The 21,536-nt window shown below is 44.4% G+C and overlaps 1 protein-coding gene across 4 annotated transcripts in view; it reads left to right on the top strand.

The window, feature by feature from the left end:
• The window catches only part of MTOR (mechanistic target of rapamycin kinase), a 116,734-nt gene that overhangs the window by 24,599 nt on the left and 70,599 nt on the right, over nucleotides 1–21,536 (top strand). For all 4 annotated transcript variants that reach the window (XM_032626690.1, XM_032626680.1, XM_032626700.1 and 1 more), the window contains 8 exons: nucleotides 225–475; nucleotides 6,934–7,020; nucleotides 10,916–11,083; nucleotides 11,585–11,697; nucleotides 12,015–12,177; nucleotides 13,248–13,340; nucleotides 14,019–14,165; nucleotides 19,023–19,165. In XM_032626690.1, the coding sequence (XP_032482581.1) occupies nucleotides 225–475; nucleotides 6,934–7,020; nucleotides 10,916–11,083; nucleotides 11,585–11,697; nucleotides 12,015–12,177; nucleotides 13,248–13,340; nucleotides 14,019–14,165; nucleotides 19,023–19,165 (1,165 nt within the window). The remainder of the gene's footprint in view (nucleotides 1–224; nucleotides 476–6,933; nucleotides 7,021–10,915; nucleotides 11,084–11,584; nucleotides 11,698–12,014; nucleotides 12,178–13,247; nucleotides 13,341–14,018; nucleotides 14,166–19,022; nucleotides 19,166–21,536) is intronic.

Genomic DNA, 21,536 nt, shown 5'->3' with positions numbered 1-21,536 from the left:
TTTTGTAGTTTAGATAATAGATAAGCCAAAAACTGTCCTTCATGGTGAGAGCCTATTCACTGGCTCCTAATATACCTGGTATTCCCAGTGGTGTTAGAGTATAGCAGGGAGAGAGATGTGAATGCTGGTGACCCACAGGAGGTTTTTTTGTTTGTCAGTAACCACGCTTTGTCCAAAGTCAGAGTCATGTATAGCTCGTGATCCTCACCTTTGTTTGGTCCTAGCTGACTACAGCACCAGTGAGATGCTGGTCAACATGGGGAACTTGCCTCTGGACGAGTTCTACCCAGCCGTGTCCATGGTGGCCCTGATGCGCATCTTCCGAGACCAGTCCCTCTCTCACCATCACACCATGGTCGTCCAGGCCATCACCTTCATCTTCAAGTCCCTGGGGCTCAAGTGTGTGCAGTTCCTGCCCCAGGTCATGCCCACATTCCTGAATGTCATTCGGGTTTGTGACGGGGCCATCCGGGAAGTAAGTGGGTAAACCCCCAACCCTTGCTCCTCCCTGCTCCGTGCCATGCCTGCGTGGGAAGTCCATCTGTGCCTCAGCTTCCTAATAATGTACTCTGCTTGCCGTTATGCCTAATGCCTTTCCTCCCCCAGAGCTTCTAACACCTAAGTGTACAGGTATAATCAGTTCAGCTCAACTTCCTGTTTTATACCTCAAAATGGCTAAAAGATGAGTGGCTGGAGGGGAAGCGGTGGGACAGCATTGTTATTCTCCGTAATCTACTGTTCAGTCCAATAATCTGATGGAATATCCCACAGTGGATTTCTGGTTGTTTCGGCATGATTAGATTTAAGTCAAACGCTTAGCGGGAATACTACAAAGGTGCAGTAACAATGCTTCATAATGTCAGTTTGTCCAATTATTGTTGGTCCTAAGTTTGAGCACATGGTGAGGTTGGCATGTATCACATCTCTCCATTGTAAAGTTACCTTTTTTCCTTAGCCATTAAGTAATGTGTGGGGTGATACGTTGAGACTGTGTGACTGTCCTATTCCACAGCTACCTTTTACCCAATGATTTTAGCCACCATTGATGATACTTGTTGGAATCAATTATCACGTTGGTTGCAAAGTAATGACTTTTTTTTTTTTTTTTTAATTTATTTTTGGCTGTGTTGGATCTTCGTTGCTGCGTGTTGGCTTTTTCTAGTTGCGACGAGCGGGGGCTACTCTTTGTTGCAGTGTGCGTGCTTCTCATTGCAGTGGCTTCTCTTGTTGCGGAGCACAGGCTCTAGGCGCGTGGGCTTCAGTAGTTGTGGCACACAGGCTTCAGTAGTTGTGGCTCACGGGCTCTAGAGCGCAGGCTCAGTAGTTGTGGCGCACAGGCTTAGTTGCTCTGCGTCATGTGTGATCTTCCCCGATCAGGGATCGAACCCGTGTCCCCTGCGTTGGCAGGTGGATTCTCAACCCTTGTGCCACCAGGGAAGCCCCTCCTTCTACTTTTAATAGCTGGCATTTTTCTGTAAAGAAGAATTTCCCCCTTTCCCTCCCTCTTTCTCTCTCTTGCTCTCTCTCTCTCTCTTTTTTTTTTTTCTCTGAACCATAGAGTACGCACAGTGGTTCTGTGATTACCATACCTGTACCACTACCAACAGCGATCCTACTGAATACAGTTCAAGGTGGCTTTGCGGTTCCTACTGTTCTTAGAAAGTATTCCACAAGGTGTATGGTCAGAGTACTGCGTTTTAAAGATCCTGGAATTAAATATTTTTTCTTCTGTGATTACATATTCAATTTGATGTACATTCAGAGGAAATAGTATTTTCTTTAGAAAGTATATTTTCTAATTTTCTGCCTGGAATATACAAGTGCATTTTATTTTTACATAATCAACGTCATTGAATTCTTACTAATTCTAATAATTCACCTGTAAATTTTCCCAGGTTTTCACTCTAGCTAATCATATAGTCTGCTGAACATAAAAAACAGTTTTGGCTTTTTTGTTTTGGTCGGTAAAGCAGTTGTTACTTTTCCTTACTGCTTTCCTAGGACCTTCACTGCAGTGTTGATTAGACTCTGTAATAGTGGAAACCTTTAATCTTGTTCCTGATTTTAATGGGACTAGTGTTAAGATTTCATCACTAAGTATAATGTTTGCTGTAGGTTTTTTTTTTTAATCTTTATTGGAATATAGTTGCTTTACAATATTGTATTAGTTTCTACTGTACAGCAAAGTGAATCAGCTATATGTATACGTATATCCCCTTTATTTTGGATTTCCTTCCCATTTAGGTCACCAGAGAGCACTGAGTAGAGTTCCCTGTGCTATACAGTAGGTTCTCATTAGTTATCTGTTTTGGTTTTTGTTTTGCGGTACGCGGGCCTCTCACTGCTGTGGCCTCTCCCGTTGCGGAGCACAGGCTCCGGACGCGCAGGCTCAGTGGCCACGGCTCACGGGCCCAGCCGCTCCGCGGCATGTGGGATCCTCGCGGACAGGGGCACGAACCCGCGTCCCCTGCATCGGCAGGTGGACTCTCAACCACTGCGCCACCAGGGAAGCTCCAAAATATATGTATTTTTGTATACATATAAATAGTACATGACCAGTATTAGTATTAACAATATGATTACTGAATGCAGTTCAAGGTCTTTTGCAATTTGTTATTGTTTTTAGGATGTGTCTTGTTGGGGATATACACCAAAATACTGTGTTCAAAGTCACTTGAAATAATTCTTTGAGTGATTGTGCAACCAACTTGGTTTATAGTTAAACTCATTTGTTCCTATTTATTTTCAATTTTTAGAAATTTCTTGTGAGTTTTTGTAATTTAACTTTCATTCTAGTTATGTAAGACGTTAGCATAATTCAAGAGTCAAAACTATAAGATATATTCAGCAAAGACTAGCTTCCATGCCTATTCTTATACCTTGTTTCTTCCTTCCTCTATCATTTACTATTGCTGCTATAACAAATCACCACCAATTTAGTAACTTGAAACAACGCAAATTGATTATCTTACAGCTCTTTAAGTCATAAGTCTGGCATAGATCATACTGAACTACAGTCAGGGTGCCATTAAGACTGTGTTCCTTTCTGGAGGCTCTAGGGGGAACCCCTTTCCTTGATTTTTCTAGCTTCTAGAGGCTGCCTGCATTCTTTGGCCTCCTTCCTCCATCTTCAAAGTCAGCAACATTGTATCTCTTTGACTCTCCTTTTTCCCTCAAATCTTTCTCTCTGAACATAACCAGGAAAGGTTCTCTGCTTTTAAGGACTCCTGTGATTAGATTGGGCCCACCCGGATAATCTCCCCATCTCAGCATCCTGCTCCCTCATCACATCTTCAGAAGTCCCCTTTGTCATGTAAAGTAATTTTTCACAGGTTCTAGGGATTAGGACATGGAGTTTTCGGTTACCGAAATCCTGCCTACCACACTTCCCCCTAAGCTAACCAGTTTTATCAGTTTTAAAATTTATCTTTTCAGTGTTTATTTTTGAAAATATAAGGAAATATATGTCCCCCACCCTCCTTCTTCAGAAGAATAACATAGTATAAACTTTCTGGATCTTACTTTTTTCCACGTTCACAGCAGCATATCCTGGAGTTCATGCCATAGCAGTATAGTAAGAATGTCTTCATTCCTTTAGAGGCAATTGGTACTTCATTGTGTGAACATGCCACAGCTATTTGACCAGTCCCTATTGATGACTGTGTTTTTCCAGTCTTTGATATTTAAAATAATCCTGCAATGAAAAGCTTTGTGTATACATTATTTTCACCTCTATTTCTTCTTGTACTTAAATGGCTTCACCTTTTACATTTAGATCTTTGAGCTCTTTGGAATATGTCCCAGTGTACAGTATGAGGAATGCATCCAATTTTATCTTTTTCACCCATAAAATTTGACTTGCATACCTTATTTAACAAAGTCTAAAATTAGTCATTGTCTCCATCCTTTCCCTGAACAATATACAAAACTTAGAATGACTGATCAAAGTATTATATCTCCCTTCCCTCTTATGTTACTATCTAGTATCACTTTTTTTAAACTCCAAATTAAACGTTACTGTTTTTTTTTTTTTTGCGATACGCGGGCCTCTCACTGTTGTGGCCTCTCCCGTTGCGGAGCACGGGCTCCGGACGCGCAGGCTCAGCGGCCATGGCTCACGGGCCCAGCCGCTCCGCGGCATGTGGGATCCTCCCGGACCGGGGCACAAACCCGCCTCCCCTGCATCGGCAGGCGGACTCTCAACCACTGCGCCACCAGGGAAGCCCTCTTATTCCTTTAAGCATTTTAAACAGGTTTACTTTATATTTTCTATCCAATAATTCCAATATACAGAAGGTTTTTGATGAGTCTAATTCTGTTGTTTATTGTTTCTGCTGAGTCGTACTCGCAGCAAGTCTGTAAGTCTGTCCTTATGTGTTTTACAATTTTGGATCATGCATCATATTCAGCTGGACTTCCCCTGGAGCAGTTAATACTGGAATATCTGCTCTGAAGTTACATCTCTCCAGAGAGGGCCTGCATTTGCTTCTACCAGGTGGTCTAGGAGAACTTTTAGTTAGTTTCTTGGCTTAGAGTTTCTCAGGCCACACAGGTAGTTAAAATAACCCCCTAAACTCATATGAGAGTGGCCTGAAATTACAAACTCTTAGGAAGGCTTTTTTCTCCTACCTAGACCTCACATCAAGACTCACAGATTACTTTGTCTCCTTTGCCAGTGGACAGATTTGGGGGTAGGAGGTTTCACCATTTTTCTTGATATGTAGCTTTTTGAAGGTCTGGCTTTATGTGAAAGGTTTCAGTTCTGATAATCTAATAACAACATTTATCTTTTATGCATTACTTCTAGGCTTTTCATAGCAAGGGGATTTAGGAGCGGATCTAACCCACCATATTTTCAGGAACAAAGCTACATGTTCTTTTAAAATACTAACATTCAGGAGGGAAAAGAGAAAACAGCTTGTGAAAGAATCTAAGGGAGAAGAAATGAGGTGGCTACGCGGGCCCCTTCCCTGGGGATGAGGCACCTGCCTGGGTGTATCCGCTGACCCTTATGAATCAGCCACCAGAGAGGCTGCCCCATGGACACCTCATATGAAGTGACAGCAAGGATCAGGAGGCTTTTGTCCTTTCGTCTCAAGGTTTCCCCTGACCAGCCATCCCCGCTGCCCTGCTTCTCCTCCAGTTTAGATTTTCTACCTTCTTTCAGGTTCTGCATAACAAAAGTTTTACTCAAAAACCATTGTATTTTAGAGTCTCCTGTCCCTTGATCTCTGTAATATACTTTCGTAGGGACCGTTTCACAAAAACCGTCAGCAGTGATTCTATGAGGAGGTGCCCAGGAGATAGGTAGAGATGGCTCTACCAAGTTGAACCTGTGTGCCATGTGAGACCAGCTTCTAAGCCCCTTAGAATCCACTGGTGTCCCTGTCCTTAGAAATTAGTCCAACTCTCTTTGAGCCCAGTCCTATGTGTCCTGTCAGTCTCACCTCTTCAGGAAATGAGTTCTATAAGTCCATTACTCACTATTTGAAACATACTTTTTATTTTTCCCCAACTTACCCAAGTTTTAAAATGTGGATAAGGGTGAAAATACATATGTATGAAATTATTCTTGTTAATGGAGGGCAGCAAAGGCATAGAGAGCTATAAAAATTGGGAGGGGGTGAGGGGGAAAGGGAGGTTTACAATATGACTTGCAACTTGTTATTGACATGTAGCACTATCTGAGGATCATAACAAAATAAAAACTACACCCTGAAGACATCTTTAACCTGGAAAGTAGTTGGGATTTCTCTTACCTAAGCCATCTTTATTCCCAACTTTATTTTGTGAATGGCATCTCTTAACAGTTGCAAGATACCAACCCAAATAGAATCTCCTAATCCCAGCCCTCCCTCAATTTGCTTGCTGTTTTGGTTCACAGTTTCTTTCTTTTTTTTTTAATTAATTTATTTTATTTATTATTTATTTTTGGCTGCGCTGGGTCTTCGTTGCTGCACACGGGCTCTCTAGTTGCGGCGAGCGGGGGCTACTCTTCATTGCGGTGTGCATGCTTCTCGTGGTGGCTTCTCTTGTTGCAGAGCATGGGCTCTAGGTGCACGGGCTTTAGTAGTTGTGGCACACAGGCTCAGTAGTTGTGGCTCGTGGGCTCTAGAGCGCAGGCTCAGTAGTTGTGGTGCACGGGCTTAGTTGCTCCGCAGCGTGTGGGATCTTCCTGGATCAGGGCTCGAACCCGTGTCCCGTGCATTGGCAGGCGGATGCTTAACCACTGCGCCACCAGGGAGGTCCCCACAGTTTCTTAGAGACACAATTAACTAATTAATTAAGACCTAATTAATTGAGTTAATTACTATAAGTGAACCACAATACCCATAATAGTTAGCTGTATTTATTTTAGAAAGTAAGTGGTAGTGAATTAAGACTGAATAAACAAAAGATACATCTACAGTTAATTAAAAATTTCATGTCCATTTTTAAGTGTTCAGTGACTCCAGAAATCCTTCAATGATAGTTGATGTTCATTGGGCACTTAACAGTATTTGTGTCCCTGTTCTAGTGCTTTCCAGGTATTAGCCCAGTTAACTCTTACCACAAGCCTATGAGACAAGAACTGTTATCTCCCATTTTCCCACAGAAGAGGCTGAGTGCAGAGAGATTAAATGAAGGTCACAAAGCTAGTAGGTAACAGAAACAGTTCAGAACAGCTAGTCTGGCCCCGAAGCCCCTGCTGAGCAGAAACTGCCTCACCTGGTGAGTAAAGCCACTGACATATTTTTCAGCGCTCACCACCGTTACCACCGATGGTTACCACCGATGGTTTTAAGTCTGATTCTTTGAAGCTTATTCTCAGAAGAAAGGGTGGTGCAGAAACCGATTCCGTAGTTGTCCTTATTCATTAGCGTGCACTTGGGGTAAGACTGGGAGTTCTGCCTCCTTCGTGGTGCCAACTTGCTGACCTCTTCTCTGTTTCAGTTTCTGTTCCAGCAGCTGGGAATGTTGGTGTCCTTTGTGAAGAGCCACATCAGGCCTTACATGGATGAAATAGTCACACTCATGAGAGTGAGTAGAAATTAATGCTTTGGCCTGTGCCTCAGTGTTTGGGTCCAGGAGCATTCAGCAGCAGGTTTGGATGATGTGGACATTTTTTTCATGGGTCATCATAGAGACGTTATAACCTGAGGATAAAAAGTGGAGCAAGATATCCCACTGGATTATGAAAGGGGGTGGAGGGGCTCTCGCTACAGGCTCCCAGGTACAAGAGTTCAGGGTGTGAAATCTGAGGAGAAATCCTGAAGGAATTGTTCTGCCAGAAATAAACTGGAGTTCTTTACCTCACACACAGCAAAGCAGTTTCACTTTAACATCACAATAGTGCTTTACTATTCTCACAAAAGCCCTCTTCCTTACTGCCTGTAAAACCATGGCCTTAAGAAAGGATTGGGGATTGGGTTTTCCTGGGGCCATTAAATAGGATGGAGTGCTGTCAGGCTCTGAGGAAGAAGGTAATGCTTTTCCCTGCTACCTTCAAAAGCATGAATACCGCCTTCTGACTGTAATAGTGTTGTGGGTTTTTTAATACATAAATTTATTTATTTATTTATGGCTGCATTGGGTCTTTGTTGCTGCTGCGCAAGCTCTCTCTAGTTGCGGCGAGCTGGGGCTGCTCTTCATTGTGGTGCGCGGACTTCTCATTGCGGTGGCTTCTCGTTGCGGAGCACAGGCTCTAGGCGCGACGGCTTCAGTAGTTGTGGCATGCGGGCTGTAGAGCGCAGGCTCAGTAGTTGTGGCACACGGGCTTAGTTGCTCCATGGCATGTGGGATCTTCCCGGCCCAGGGCTCGAACCCGTGTCCCCTGCATTGGCAGGCAGATTCTTAACCACTGCACCACCAGAGAAGTCTCTGCAACAGTGTTTGAGAAGAGGCTCTCGTCCCAATTTTTTTTTTAAACATATTTATTGGAGTATAATTGCTTTACAATGGTGTGTTAGTTTCTGCTTTATAACAAAGTGAATCAGTTATACATATACATATGTTCCCATACCTCTTCCCTCTTGCGTCTCCCTCCCTCCCACCCTCCCTATCCCACCCCTCTAGGTGGTCACAAAGCACCTAGCTGATCTCCCTGTGCCATGCGGCTGCTTCCCACTAGCTCTCTATTTTACGTTTGGTAGTGTATATATGTCCATGCCACTCTCTCACTTTGTCACAGCCTACCCTTCCCCCTCCGCACATCCTCAAGTCCATTCTCTAGTAGGTCTGTGTCTCCATTCCCATCTTACCCCTAGGTTCTTCATGACCTTTTTTTTTTTTCTTAGAGTCTATATATATGTGTTAGCATATGGTATTTGTTTTTCTCTTTCTGACTTTTACTTCACTCTGTATAACAGACTCTAGGTCCATCTACCTCACTACAAGTAACTCAATTTCGTTTCTTTTTATGGCTGAGTAATATTCCATTGTATATATGTGCCACATCTTCTTTATCCATTCATCTGTTGATGGACCCTTAGGTTGTTTCCATCTCCTGGCTATTGTAAATAGAGCTGCAATGAACATTTTGGTACATGACTCTCTTTGAATTATGGTTTTCTCTGGGTATATGCCCAGTAGTGGGATTGCTGGGTCATATGGTAGTTCTAGTTGTAGTTTTTTAAGGAACCTCCGTACTGTTCTTCATAGTGGCTGAATCAATTTACATTCCCACCAGCAGTGCAAGAGTGTTCCCTTTTCTCCACACCCTCTCCAGCATTTATTGTTTCTAGAGTTTTTGATGATGGCCATTCTGATCTGTGTGAGATGATATCTCATTGTAGTTTTGATTTGCATTTCTCTAATGATTAATGATGTTGAGCATTCTTTCATGAGTTTGTTGGCAATCTGTATATCTTCTTTGGAGAAATGTCTATTTAAGTCTAGGTGCAAAGGACTCCCCATTGATGGCAGTATCATTTTTCTGTATTGGGAGTGGGAGGGTGCTTCCTACTGTTCTCTATAATTTCAGTGTCTCTGCTTAGGGAGATTGCTTTGCAGAGATGGCTGTGTCCTCAAAGAACTGGAAGACAATTATTCCAGTGATTTTTGTTCTTCTACACCAGACCTTTGTAGTTAGCTTGGAAGAAGCAGCAGGACTAAAATGAAAGTGGCTGCCTTCAAAAATGGAACTTCCCCGAAAATGAGTCTCAGAACTGAAAAACTCCTGTATGTATAAATAAGTAAAAGCTGCTCTGTTCCCTGCCTCCTGCCACAGGGACCTCTGTACAGGAAGAGTTAGGTAGGATGCTAAAGAGCCTGCGGGTGGTGTTAAGGGAGTTGGGGGTGGGGCGGGGAGGGAGGAAGCAGTGCACTCCAGGGTTGAAGCTGAAGTAATCTGTGACTTATTCCCCAAAAATGACTTACGACAAAGCATGTAGGGGTTTGAGGCTGGGAGCCTTACACCTGCAAAATACAGCTTTCATTTCCTCCAAGACAGAGAAGGTGCCAACAGGGCTCTTCTTTGGCTCTCGCTCCTGGGCATTTCAGTGAGCTCCACCCAGGAGGGCTCGGGGCTTTGTGAACAGTGATCCAGCCGGCATCCCTGGGGAGGCTGCCTGGTTTCTTTGACGTAGAGAAAGCCCTTTGTGAGGAGCCCCGATGACCCTGCAGTGGAAAGGTAGGCGGGCTTTCTCTAAAGAAGGCAGAGTGTGGTCCCAGTGAATGAACATCACACAAACCACGGAGGCCATAAAATTTGTGGTGTTTCTTTGTCGAAGCTTTTTATCTAGAGAAAATAGCTTTTTCAAAGAGAATACCTCTCCAAGCAGAGAGAAAGAAAGTTTTACCAGCACCTTTTAGTATAGATTTTTTTGGAAATGTTTTTACTTTGTAAACTACTATGAGTTAAGAACAATTTTTTCTAAATAAAAATACCTTAGGCTTCTTTTAAAGCCTTCCATCTGAGGAGTTATCTTTTTTTTTTTTTTTTTCACTGACTTCTACTCTGAATTAAATGGGGGCCCAAGAGTACTAATAAGCATATGTTGCCATCATTAAGTCTCCTACTCCGGAGGTTTTAAAGAAGGCAGTAGGCCACTGTCTTTCTGAATTGATTTGAAATGACAGCTTTTCCTGGAGTGAGAGACTTGGACCAATTTGCGTAGCAGTACCGAGACAGGATCTGGAGCCAGTTGGCCAAGTTTTTATTTTAGTAATTTATGTGGGATATAATTAGATGAATGTAGAAAAATGCTCCTCTTGTGGCACTCTCCAGGCCTGAAAATGGTTTGGGACAGATGTCAGATGCTGTCGAGCAAAGTCTAAATCCAAAAGGGCAGGAAATCTTGTTAACACTGAAGTCACCCTCTGGCAGAGCCCAGGTGCTACCCAAAGTGGGACCACCCCTAGACGGCTGGAGAGCTCCTAGAGTGATGCAGTCCTGGTCGTTTGTTCATTCTGCCAGATGGGTTTGGGTGGCTGGAATATGCCAGGCGCTCTGCTAGATTCAGGGAGACAGAGGTGGACCGAGGGTTTCTTGCCCTTAACCAGCCTACAGTCGAGTAGAGGGAAGGCGGCAAAGAAAATTAAGTATTACCGGTGCTAGAAGAGAGCAGAGCAGAGGGACCCACAGTGGTTAATGGAAGGAGATAGGAACGCCTTCTTAGGCGAAGTGAGGCTTGAGCCACGTCTGGAAAGACAGATGGGCTTAGCTGAGCAAGAGGTGGGATTCGAAGCCGAGAGCAGCGTGAGCAAAGCGCGGAGGAGCCACGTAGCCTGGTGCTTTGGGGAAACGCAGTTTAGTTGCTCACTGTGACTGACGTAGGATACAGGGAGGCCTTGGGAGAGGAGGATAAGGAAGGAGTCCCACGGCACAGACCATGCTCGCTGCATTTGTGCTTCGTTTTGGCTGTCTCAGTTCCATGGTTCATATTTCAGCAGAAGGGCCCCCGACTTTGCTCCTCTGTCTCTTCCCTCTTTATAGGAATTCTGGGTCATGAACACCTCCATCCAGAGCACGATCATTCTTCTCATTGAGCAGATTGTGGTAGCTCTTGGGGGTGAATTTAAGCTCTACCTGCCCCAGCTGATCCCACACATGCTACGAGTCTTCATGCATGACAACAGCCCAGGCCGCATCGTCTCCATCAAGGTGAGTAACCCGGGACATCCTCTGGAGAGATTTCCAGAGTCCATCAGAGTCCCTGGATGATCATCTAAGAGACCCTGTTCTGAGTGACAGGGGGACGCTCGGTCCGTAAGACTGACTCTAAAGAATGCTGTAGTACCTGATGCGTGCAGTGTACAGTTTACAGAATGTTTCTCATCCTCTCTTGATTATCCTTATGTTTTGTCTCTTTTAATGGATTATTCTTGGTAAATATTTTATTTAGCATACCAGTTTTCTCTATTATCCAGCAACTGATTCCTTACCAGTTGAAATAAGTTCAGAGAAAGCAAAGTAACATATAAGTGAAATAAAATGACGGGGAAAAGTGCTAACAAGAGAATGTAATTCAGAGCCATTTAATAAAGGCTTTTCAGAGTCCCCAAAGAATTTTGAATTATCCATACCACTGCCGCCCTTCAGGTACTTAGATACTTGATACCTGACTGTGTTTGTTCATCGCCGTGCCTTTACTCCTTTTTGCAGTTGCTTGCTGCAATCCAGCTGTTTGGCGCCAACCTGGATGACTATCTGCATTTGTTATTGCCCCCTATCGTGAAGTTGTTTGATGCCCCTGAAGTTCCATTGCCATCTCGAAAGTGAGCACCTACCCTTTAGGACTAACAGTTATCAAGCTTTTAATGTTTTGTTGAAAATGCCCTTTTCTTAAGTCCCCAGGCCATCTCTCTATTTTTTTGTTATTTCAACTCTCATTAGTTTAGTCCAGATATGTACCAGGTTTATGGAAATCTTCACTGTCCCCATCCCACAGGAATGTGTGTTAGATCTCTGTACCCAAAATAATGTCAGAAGCCATTCCTTCCCGTTGGGTGCTGATTGTAAAGGTAGCCCTCAGCCACTTCTCTTATTCTTGGGCCGTGTGTTAGCAATTACTGTATGTCAGCGATTGTTGTAGGGCAGCGTTAGAGACAGTGGACCGCCTGACGGAGTCCCTGGATTTCACTGACTATGCCTCTCGGATCATTCACCCGATTGTGCGAACGCTGGACCAGAGCCCAGAACTCCGTCCCACAGCCATGGACACGTTGTCCTCACTCGTGTTTCAGCTGGGGAAGAAGGTGAGGCAGGAGTCCTCGACTCCTCCGCTTGTTAATCTGTAGGCCTCAATCACTGACAAAGAGCTAGGAACTGTGCCTTTTTTTCCTTCTTTATTCAGCAAGTATTTATTGAGCCACCTATGTGGGCTGAGCGCTGTTCTGGGGATAACGCCGTAAACAGAATGATGTCCATGTTCTCACAGAGCTTACATTCCAATGAAGCAAAGTTATGAGACATAATTTATCTCATAAGAGGGATGGGAGGGAGTAGGGAGAGATGCTGTTTCTTTAGAGGCAGACCTCTCTGATAAGGTAACATTTCAGCAGAGACCTAAATAAAGGAAAGGCCCAACGCCAGGGAGCTGGCTGCAGGCAGAAGGATTAGCAAAGGCAAAGGTGCGAGATGGCAGTGTGCTTGAAGGGTGGGGGCAGCAGGAGAGCAGTGACTTCAGGGGAGGGAGCCGGAGGAAAGTACTTGGAAAAGGGCATAGAGAGAACCTTGTAGAGGCTGTGCTGGCAGTAGGCACGGAAGCTAGGTATTGTGGCCAGTGGTCCTCAGAATGTGACCCCCGGACAAGCAGCGTTAGCATCTACTTAGCTGGGTGCTCCTTAGAACTGCAGATTTTCACGCCTCACCCCAGACCTACCAAGCCAGCAGTTCTGACTGTGGAGCCCAGCAATCTCTGGTTTCATGTGCCTTCCAGGTGGGTCTGATGCCCACTAAAATTTGCACATCACTGGTGTAGGCCACTATAGCTGGCTTTCGCTCTGAGCAAGACTAGAATTCTTTGGAGATTTTGAGCCCAGGAGTGCTGTGATCTGCCCTAGCATTGTCAAATGATTATTCTCAGTGCTGTGTGTAGGAATAGACTGGGCCAAGAGGGGAAGCGGAGAGACCATTAAAATCAGAGGCTGTTGCAGTGACGCAGATGGAAGGTGAGGGGGATGAGGTAGCACAAGGGGTCAAAAGAACCACAGAGCTAGTCCCAAACCCAGAAGTAGCAGCTGTAATGTGGTAGGGGTAATATTCTTTTTTCTATTTCCCACTCTCCGAAGTAATGGTTTCTGACCTGCTTCCTCTCTTGTTATAGTACCAAATTTTCATTCCAATGGTAAATAAAGTTCTGGTGCGACACCGAATCAACCATCAGCGCTATGATGTCCTCATCTGCAGGATTGTCAAGGTGAGCTGCGCTTTGTTTCTGTTTGCAAGTCCCGCATTGTCCTTCTCAACTGGTATTCTTGTAATCTTAGCAATGGGGGTATATCTAGCTTTTTAGCTCTGAACTAGAGATTGGCAAACTTTTTCTGTCAAGATAGTAAATTTTTTCAGCTTTGTAGGCTGTGTGGTCTCTGATGAAACTACTCAGCTCTGCCCCTGCAGCCTGTAAGCAGCCATATGCATATGTAAACGAATGAGCCTGATTGCATCCCAGTAAAACTTCATTTATGGACATGTGTAATAATTTTCACATGTTGCAGAATAGCAATCTTCTTTCAATTTTTTTTTCAATCATTAAAAAATGCAAAAACCATCCTTGGCTCTCAGGTCCCACAAAAACAGGCAGCAGCTTCTTGCCGGCCCAGCTCTTCGTCACGTCTGTGACTCACGGTTGTCTCACACTTGCCAGTTGCATGCTCAAACTACTAAGTCAGTGCTTGTCAGTGGCTAGGAGTGACCAACACAGACTGGCCTCAGTGCGGAATACGGCCCACCTATGATTCATTCTGTCCACATGTGGAATCTTAACCTAAATCCTGGCTCTTCCAGAAGGTGTGGCCCTCCCAAGGTTTAAGGATGTTTTCTAAACTGGGAGCAGCTTGTGGAGTTGCAGAGTGGTTCTCTAAATCTCTGGTTGCAGGGATACACCCTTGCTGATGAAGAAGAGGACCCTTTGATTTACCAGCATCGAATGCTGCGGAGTGGCCAAGGGGATGCCTTGGCTAGCGGACCAGTGGAAACAGGACCCATGAAGAAACTGCATGTCAGCACCATCAACCTCCAAAAGGCAGGTCCATCGTTTCCTGGGGGGGCTTGGAAAGGAGAGCCCCTGCTCTTCTCTCTTGTTCAAAACCTTCAGCTCTTGCTGTCTTCTGTTTAAAACAACCAAAAACCAAGCATCTTTCTGAAAATCTAGATGCCACGAACCTAGGTCATTTTATTTTTTCTCCAAGTATCTGAATTATACAATTTTTTAATAGAAGGAAAATAAAGAACAAGGTGTCCTTTTGTGTTCCCTTGGAGCTTTGACAGTGGAGTGCATTGTTGCAAATAGCATTCTCATTTTTTACATGACCAGAACACAACCAGTGAGCCTCCTAGTTAGCACTGAGCCTGATGCAGGCTCTTTAAAGCAGTGCTTCTCAAACTTCTCAGACTCACTGGGCTTACCACATGCTGGGGAGCTTGTTGTTAAAATACTCGTTCTGATTCAGGCCCAAGCTCAGGCCTTGATAGTCTCCATTTCTGACAAGCTCCCAAGTAATGCCGATGCCAGTGGTCCACAGACCACACTTTGAGTAGCAAGGTTTTAGATCTCTGCAGATCAGTACTGGATTCTCTATGCTGACCAAAGCCTGGGATATAACCAGCTTCTCATCATGTATGCCACCAGCTATGCACTTAAAAACAGGCAGTTTCAAATCATCTCTAATGGATGAATCTAAACAGAGTAATCATATACTTCACTGACTTTTAAATAAATATACCAGGTTGCTTATTTTCCACATTTTGCATTAGTCTTTAGTACTTCTAGGGACTGTAAGCAGCTCCCAGTTTGAATTTCAATGTGGTAGTTTTCTTTATTAGCAGCTGATGCAACACAGCTGCATTTCATGTGTAGCAGCAGGTAGAGGTAAAGAACTGGGCAGGGCTGGGTCCTAGTTGGCTTGGTGTCTTCTTTTGGCCAAGCCCATAACGATTTGCACACAGACCTGTGTGCGTGTTCTCACCCACAGCTTTGAAACACTGGCCTGTACTCCTGACATCAGTCTTTACCCACACAGACAGCTGCAAAGTGACCACTACTGAGAAACGTTTGATGATTTAAGATGAAAGTGGTAAAATACCCCTGGGTCATGAGCGATGCTGCTGTACCTCTGTGTGTTTTGTAACTGCTAGTCCAAGACTTCAGGAGGAGAAAGGTCATCAACACCTGGCATTCCCAAGCAGTTGTTGAGGCCACCATGCTGACACCTCACATTTGAGGGAGGGGCCAGACAAGGAGGCCAGGTGCACGTTTCCACCCAGATGTTTTCAGCCTGCCTAGGTTCAGAATGTCCTTCCAACCAGGCAGCTGTCCACTCAGCTTTAGGGCCTTGTTCTCTCTATTTTAGGAAGTTCCCCAGTGGTCTAGTTTGCTTCCAGAAAGTTTTGCTTTCTACCCAGGACTTGGAAAAATAAGCATAACCTTTGCCAAACAGAAAAAAGAATCTCCGCCTGTCTCACCTGAGAGAACAGATCAAGTTTAAAAAACCCTAAGCGGGCTCCCCTGGTGGTGCAGTGGTTGGGAGTCCGCCTGCCGATGCAAGGGACACGGGTTCATGCCCCGGTCAGGGAAGATCCCACATGCGGCGGAGCGGCTGGGCCCGTGAGCCATGGCCGCTGAGCCTGTGCGTCCAGAGCCTGTGCACCGCAGCAGGAGAGGCCACAGCAGTGAGAGGCCTGCGTACCGCAAAAAATAAAAAAAACCCTAAACAAAGCTCTCCACAGCTGACTCTCAGATCCATGTCATCGAAAAGTAAATTGTGCTTCTACGTATTCATGTGATGATAATTAAGGATTGGTATATTTGTCAGTTTTAACCAGCTTTCAGAATAGTAATTTGCCACCTCAGTCACCTTTCTGTTGGCTGTGCTAATAGAGGATTTACATAGTACAGAAAACATACAAACCATTTATGTGTACCTCTAGGATGCCTTCCAAGATGCTCAGCAGCTTTCCTGTCTCATGGTAGTCTCTTCGGGCTTACCTTCTAAATGAGTAAGCTGGCGTTCCATCAGCGTGCACCAGTGTAACCAGATGAGGCAGTCAGCGGTGGGTGGGTGAGGAGAGGAAACTGGCTGGAGTTTCAACGGTTACTGTAGAACCCAGAGAATTGAGAGTTGATTATGTTTTAAATTACAGAGCAGTGGGGAAAGGCCCAGGTGAGGGACATATCCTGTTTGATAGATTGTGCAGTTCCTTAAGCTGAAATTTTTTGAAGAGCCTTTTGCTACCATTTATCAAATGGTACCGATGCTAATGATAGCACTAACCACCACCACCATTTGTTGAGCGCTTCCCGTGTGTCAGGCACTGTTGTGAGCACTTTACATGTATTGACTCATTTAATCTTCACAGTAACCCTATAAGTTTGATGCTGTCATCAGTATCCCTCTTTTATGGATGTGGACATTGAGGCACTGAAAGGTTAAGTAATTTGCTCAATGTCAACCAGTAGATGGTGGAGCCAGGATCTGACCCAGGTATGACTCCAGAGACCAGTCTCTTAACCGCTGTGTTGCAGTGCCTTCGCCTTACCCAAGCTCAACCTCGTATCATTAGAGGGCAAAAGATATCAGTAATGCTTCCTTGTATGTGTCTGACTTCTAAATGCCTTGTAATACGGTGCTGGTATCCAGAGACTCGCTGTATAGGAAGGAAGCCAGAAATCTGTGGATCGAAAAGGACTTGATGTTCCCATTTCGTTCAACAGAACAAGGTCTAAAAGTCTTTGGTATCTTCTTCTAGTTCAGGGGTTCTCATTGTATGGTGAGTAAGAGTCCTTCACATCAATTTTTAATTTGTCTCTCGTAGTATCTCTACTTCAGTTTTTGACAAAAAATATTAGTTTATGTAATGTTACTCCTTGGTAACTCATCAAAAGCTATAGCAAATCTCCATTTATCCCAGGAGGTGATGGATTGAGTCATTGATGGTCAGGTGGTGTAGCACATGGGTGTCTCTTTCACTCCCTGGACTACTTTACTTGAGAACTTCTGCTTTAACTTATCTGATTTCCCTATTTAGGGAGGATTGACATGTCTGTTCTGCCAGAAAAATCTTTTAAGAATATATTTTAAAAGTTAGGGATTTAGTAGTTAGGGCTAAGCCAATTCAACGAGATGTCATTTTGATGATACGAGCCACCATGTTTTGCTCACCTATTCCAGCTAGGCCCTTTAGCTGCATTATCGCTAAATGAGGAAGATTAAGACTCAGACAGCAGTGTACAAGTAATTTGCCCAGAGTCCCTACAGCAGATGAGTGGCAGGGCCAGGGTTCCAACCAGGTGTTTCTAACTTCAGAGTAGCAGGCACTCAGCGTAAAGCACTAACTTGTGCTGAGCACTGTGCTAAATCTGCTACACATATTAACTTAGTTAATCTTTTTTTTTTTTTTTTTTTTTAAATCTTGGCCATGCTATGTGGCATGCGGGATCTTAGTTCCCTGACCAGGGATTGAACCCGTGCCCCATGCAGTGGGAGCATGGAGTCTTAACCACTGGACTGCCAGGGAAGTCTCTTAGTTAATTAATCCTTAGAACACCCTCTGGGGGCTTCCCTGGTGGTGCAGTGGTTAAGAATCCTCCTGCCAATGCAAGGGATGCAGGTTCGAGCCCTGGTCCCGGAAGATCCCACATGCCACGGAGCAACTAAGCCCATGCGCCACAACTACTGAGCCTGCGCTCTAGAGCCCGCGAGCCACAACTACTGAAGCCCACATGCCTAGAGCCCGTGCTCCGCAACAAGAGAAGCTACCGCGATGAGAAGCCCGCGCACCACAGCAAAGAGTAGCCCCCGCTCACTGCAACTAGAGAAAGCCTGCGTGCAGCAACAAAGACCCAACTCAGCCATAAATGAATTAATTAATTTAAAAAAGAACACCCTCTGATATGGGGACTATTATCCACACTTTACAGATGAAGAAACTGAAGCACAGGGAAGTTAAGTAACTTGCCCAAAATCAGACACCCAATACGTTACATACCTGGGATTTGAACTCCAGCCACTGAGCTCCACAGAGTGTGGCTGCTGACCACTCGCCTTTACTGCCCAGCTCCAGGGCCTGAATCTTTCCATCCACTGCCCTAAGCTGCCCCTGCTAGTACCTCATGGTGCCTGGAGAGCTCAGGGTTTTGAGGAAGGTTGGAGGGGATAAACTACAAAGTAAAAATTCAGGGCTTCCCTGGTGACACAGTGGTTGAGAGTCCGCCTGCCGATGCAGGGAACACGAGTTCGCGCCCCGATCCTGGAGGATCCCACGTGCCGCGGAGCGGCTGGGCCCGTGAGCCATGGCCGCTGAGCCTGCGCGTCTGGAGCCTGTGCTCCGCAACGGGAAGAGGCCACAACAGTGAGAGGCCCGCGTAACGCAAAAAAAAAAAAAAATTCAATCTGTTCAACTCCTTTTGTCTCATTCCACCCTACTGCCGTGTAATCTGGGCTCTGCTCACCTGATGGTCACACTATTGAGGATGGTGTCAACCTGAGCATTTCCCCTCTCCCTGTGTGACTCTGCTGTAAGATGAGCCAGTGTCCCACTGCAGGGTGTCCCGGGCCAGCTCACACACTGCTGGAGGCCATTCGGCTTTGTTGGATGCATTCTGAGTGTGACGGTCCCCATCCACTTTGGGGCTGTAGAGGTCTCTGCTTTGCAGATAGAGTCCAGCGCAAATGAGGTGTAAAACAGGCTTTCTTTATGAGAGTTTGCTGCTTTTGTTTTATGGCTTTAAATATTACTCTTTTGTATTTGTGCTCGGGGAATTTTATCATGAGAGGTATAATTTTATAAATCAAAGAAGTGGAATAATCATTAGATAGTCAAGGGCTCTTTACAATTGGCCCTTACAGTTGATGGTTTTCCTTTGTTGCCTGTGGCATGATAGGCCTGGGGAGCTGCCAGAAGGGTCTCCAAAGATGACTGGTTGGAATGGCTGAGGCGGCTGAGCCTGGAGCTGCTGAAGGACTCCTCCTCACCCTCCCTGCGCTCCTGCTGGGCCCTGGCACAGGCCTACAACCCGATGGCCAGGTATGGTGTGTCAGGGCTCCCTTCCTCCCAGCTTCAGATTGGGATCAAGAGGGTCAGCACGTAGAAAATGTTGTATAAGAATTAGTTTTTATTAGCAGTAATAGTAAAAAGGTTTTTTAATTTTGTTAACCTCTGGGGGAAAAGATAAAAAAGCAAATTAAAGAAGCTCTTATTATAGGAAAAACATCCATTTTAACGTTGCTAGTGTACCTTTCCTTAGTAGATCTAGGTCCAAGACTTTAATTACAAAGTCATTTATAACTCTGAAAACAACTATATAATAGCTTAATATAACCTGTTTTCCAGTAATAGTGATACTCCAGTTATTTATTGCTGCATTACAAATACCCCAGGACTTAGTGGTCTAAAACAACAGCAGTCTAAAAAAATTACTTATTTTACTCACAAATCTGCAATTTGGGCAGGACTTGTGGGAGCAGCTTGTCTCTGCCCCACACAGTGTCAGGGGTATTTGTCCAGGGGCTAGAAGGTCTGCTTCCAAGATGGCTCATCCATATGTCTGGTAAGTTGGGGCTGACTGTTGGCTGGAAGTTCAGCGCTGGCCAGGGGCCTTGGTTGCTTTCCACATGGATTGCCCTATGGATTGCTCAGGCTTCCTCACAGGAAACTGGCTGGGTTCAAGAGTGAGTGTCCCCAAGGGAACGAGGCAGAAGTGCTTGGTGTTTGTATGACCTAGTCTTGGAGGCCACATAGTGTTACTTCTGTCCCACTGCGTTGTTGAAGGCAGTCACACAGGCCTACTGGGGCTCAAGGGGAGGAGACGTGGATGCCACCTTTTTATAGGGGAGTGGAAGGCTCCTAGAAGGGCGCATGGAACAGGAGCTAGTGCTGCAGCCGTCTTCGGAAAGTAGAATTTGCCATAAAAAATACTATAAACCTTTAACAGGGAATCTTAAAAAGTCATTGAAAATTTGGTTTATAAAAAGTTTTAATGCATGTAAAAGATTCATAGTATGATGTAAGTGAATAAAATGGAATACAAAATGGTATAAATGTGTGATTTCAGCTATTAAAAATATATGTACATAGGAAGAAGATGAGAAAGTACTACAATAATGATTATCTGTAAGTAGGAGGATTTAAGGAGCAGTTCTTTTTTATTCTTTTCTTTATTTTCTAAATTTTTCTACAATGGACAGTTCTTATTTATAATGAGGCATTAAATGGTGATTTAATTAACAATCCTTTTCATTAGCAAGAGGCAAAAAATGAGGTATTCCATTCCACTTTCATCAGCACAGTTGGTTTGCTATTTGGAGTGTATTTAGCAAGAATAGCGATGGTCCCTGAGGCTGTTGCTTGGATGCCATGATTTAGTTCATCTGATTTCTTTCAAATATTTTATAACGCTTAAAAATCATTCCTAGGACTTCTCTGTTTCCATAGTGTGCAGATTTCACACGCTCGGCTACTGTAGCGTACCTCTCATCTGCTCCAAGTCCCTTTTGGGCACACTGTCATCCAAAAGAGGCTTGTGATAAATATACACATATGTGTCTGTCCCCTTAGTGCCAAGTATGTTCATTTGGGAGCCAGCGTGGCCTTGGACCTAGATCAGAAAGCTTACTTCTAAATTTACACAGGGTTTCTTTTGATCTTCATGTTATCCTTTGAATTTCAAATTTTGTTTTCTTCCATCAGATTCCAAAATTATATATACATCGATCTGACTTAACCTTTTAAAATATGTAATGAAAAGTAGATGTATAAGCATCAGATCCCTTACCCCATACATTGTCTAGGCATATCCTGTGGTTTCCAACTCCCCTCTCCACACATTCAAAAAAAAGAGAGGGTAGGATTAAAATTCAGATGTCAGGGGTAGCAAATATATTCACCAAAGTGGTGCTGTAGTGATTTTAAATAGTTATAGTGATCCTAGAAATGATACCTCTGCTTCCAGGTCTTCCCAAGGCCCCGGCTGTTAGAGGTTTGGCTAAGAGAATCTTTTAAGACTTATGGATTTGGATTCTATTTTCTAATACTGCTAGTTTCTTAAGTTCTGTTGTCATTTTGTTTATGACCATCCTACTGAAGGTTCTGCTTCTACTTTGAAAAGCAATAGCAGATGCTGCCCTTGCCACTTCTGATCTTAGGACTTTGGACATTGCCTGAGAAGAAGCATCCCAAGAATCATCTGAAGATTATTGTTTTCTGAATCTGTTATGTCAACTGCTATGTTAGAAGTCCCCTTCTGTTCATCCCCTCCAATGAAGAGAAGTGAGGCAACTGCTGTGGAGACAAGTTACTTTTCTCCACTCTTCTTTCTCCCCACACACCCCGCCCCCACCCCCAGTGCCCTGTACCTGCACTGTAAAACACGGCAGTCACTAGCCACGTGTGCTTGTTT

The sequence above is a fragment of the Phocoena sinus genome, chromosome 1 (genome assembly GCF_008692025.1).
Source record: "Phocoena sinus isolate mPhoSin1 chromosome 1, mPhoSin1.pri, whole genome shotgun sequence".
In the NCBI taxonomy this organism is placed as follows: Eukaryota; Metazoa; Chordata; class Mammalia; order Artiodactyla; family Phocoenidae; genus Phocoena; species Phocoena sinus.
This window is presented reverse-complemented; position numbering and strand designations above follow the sequence as displayed.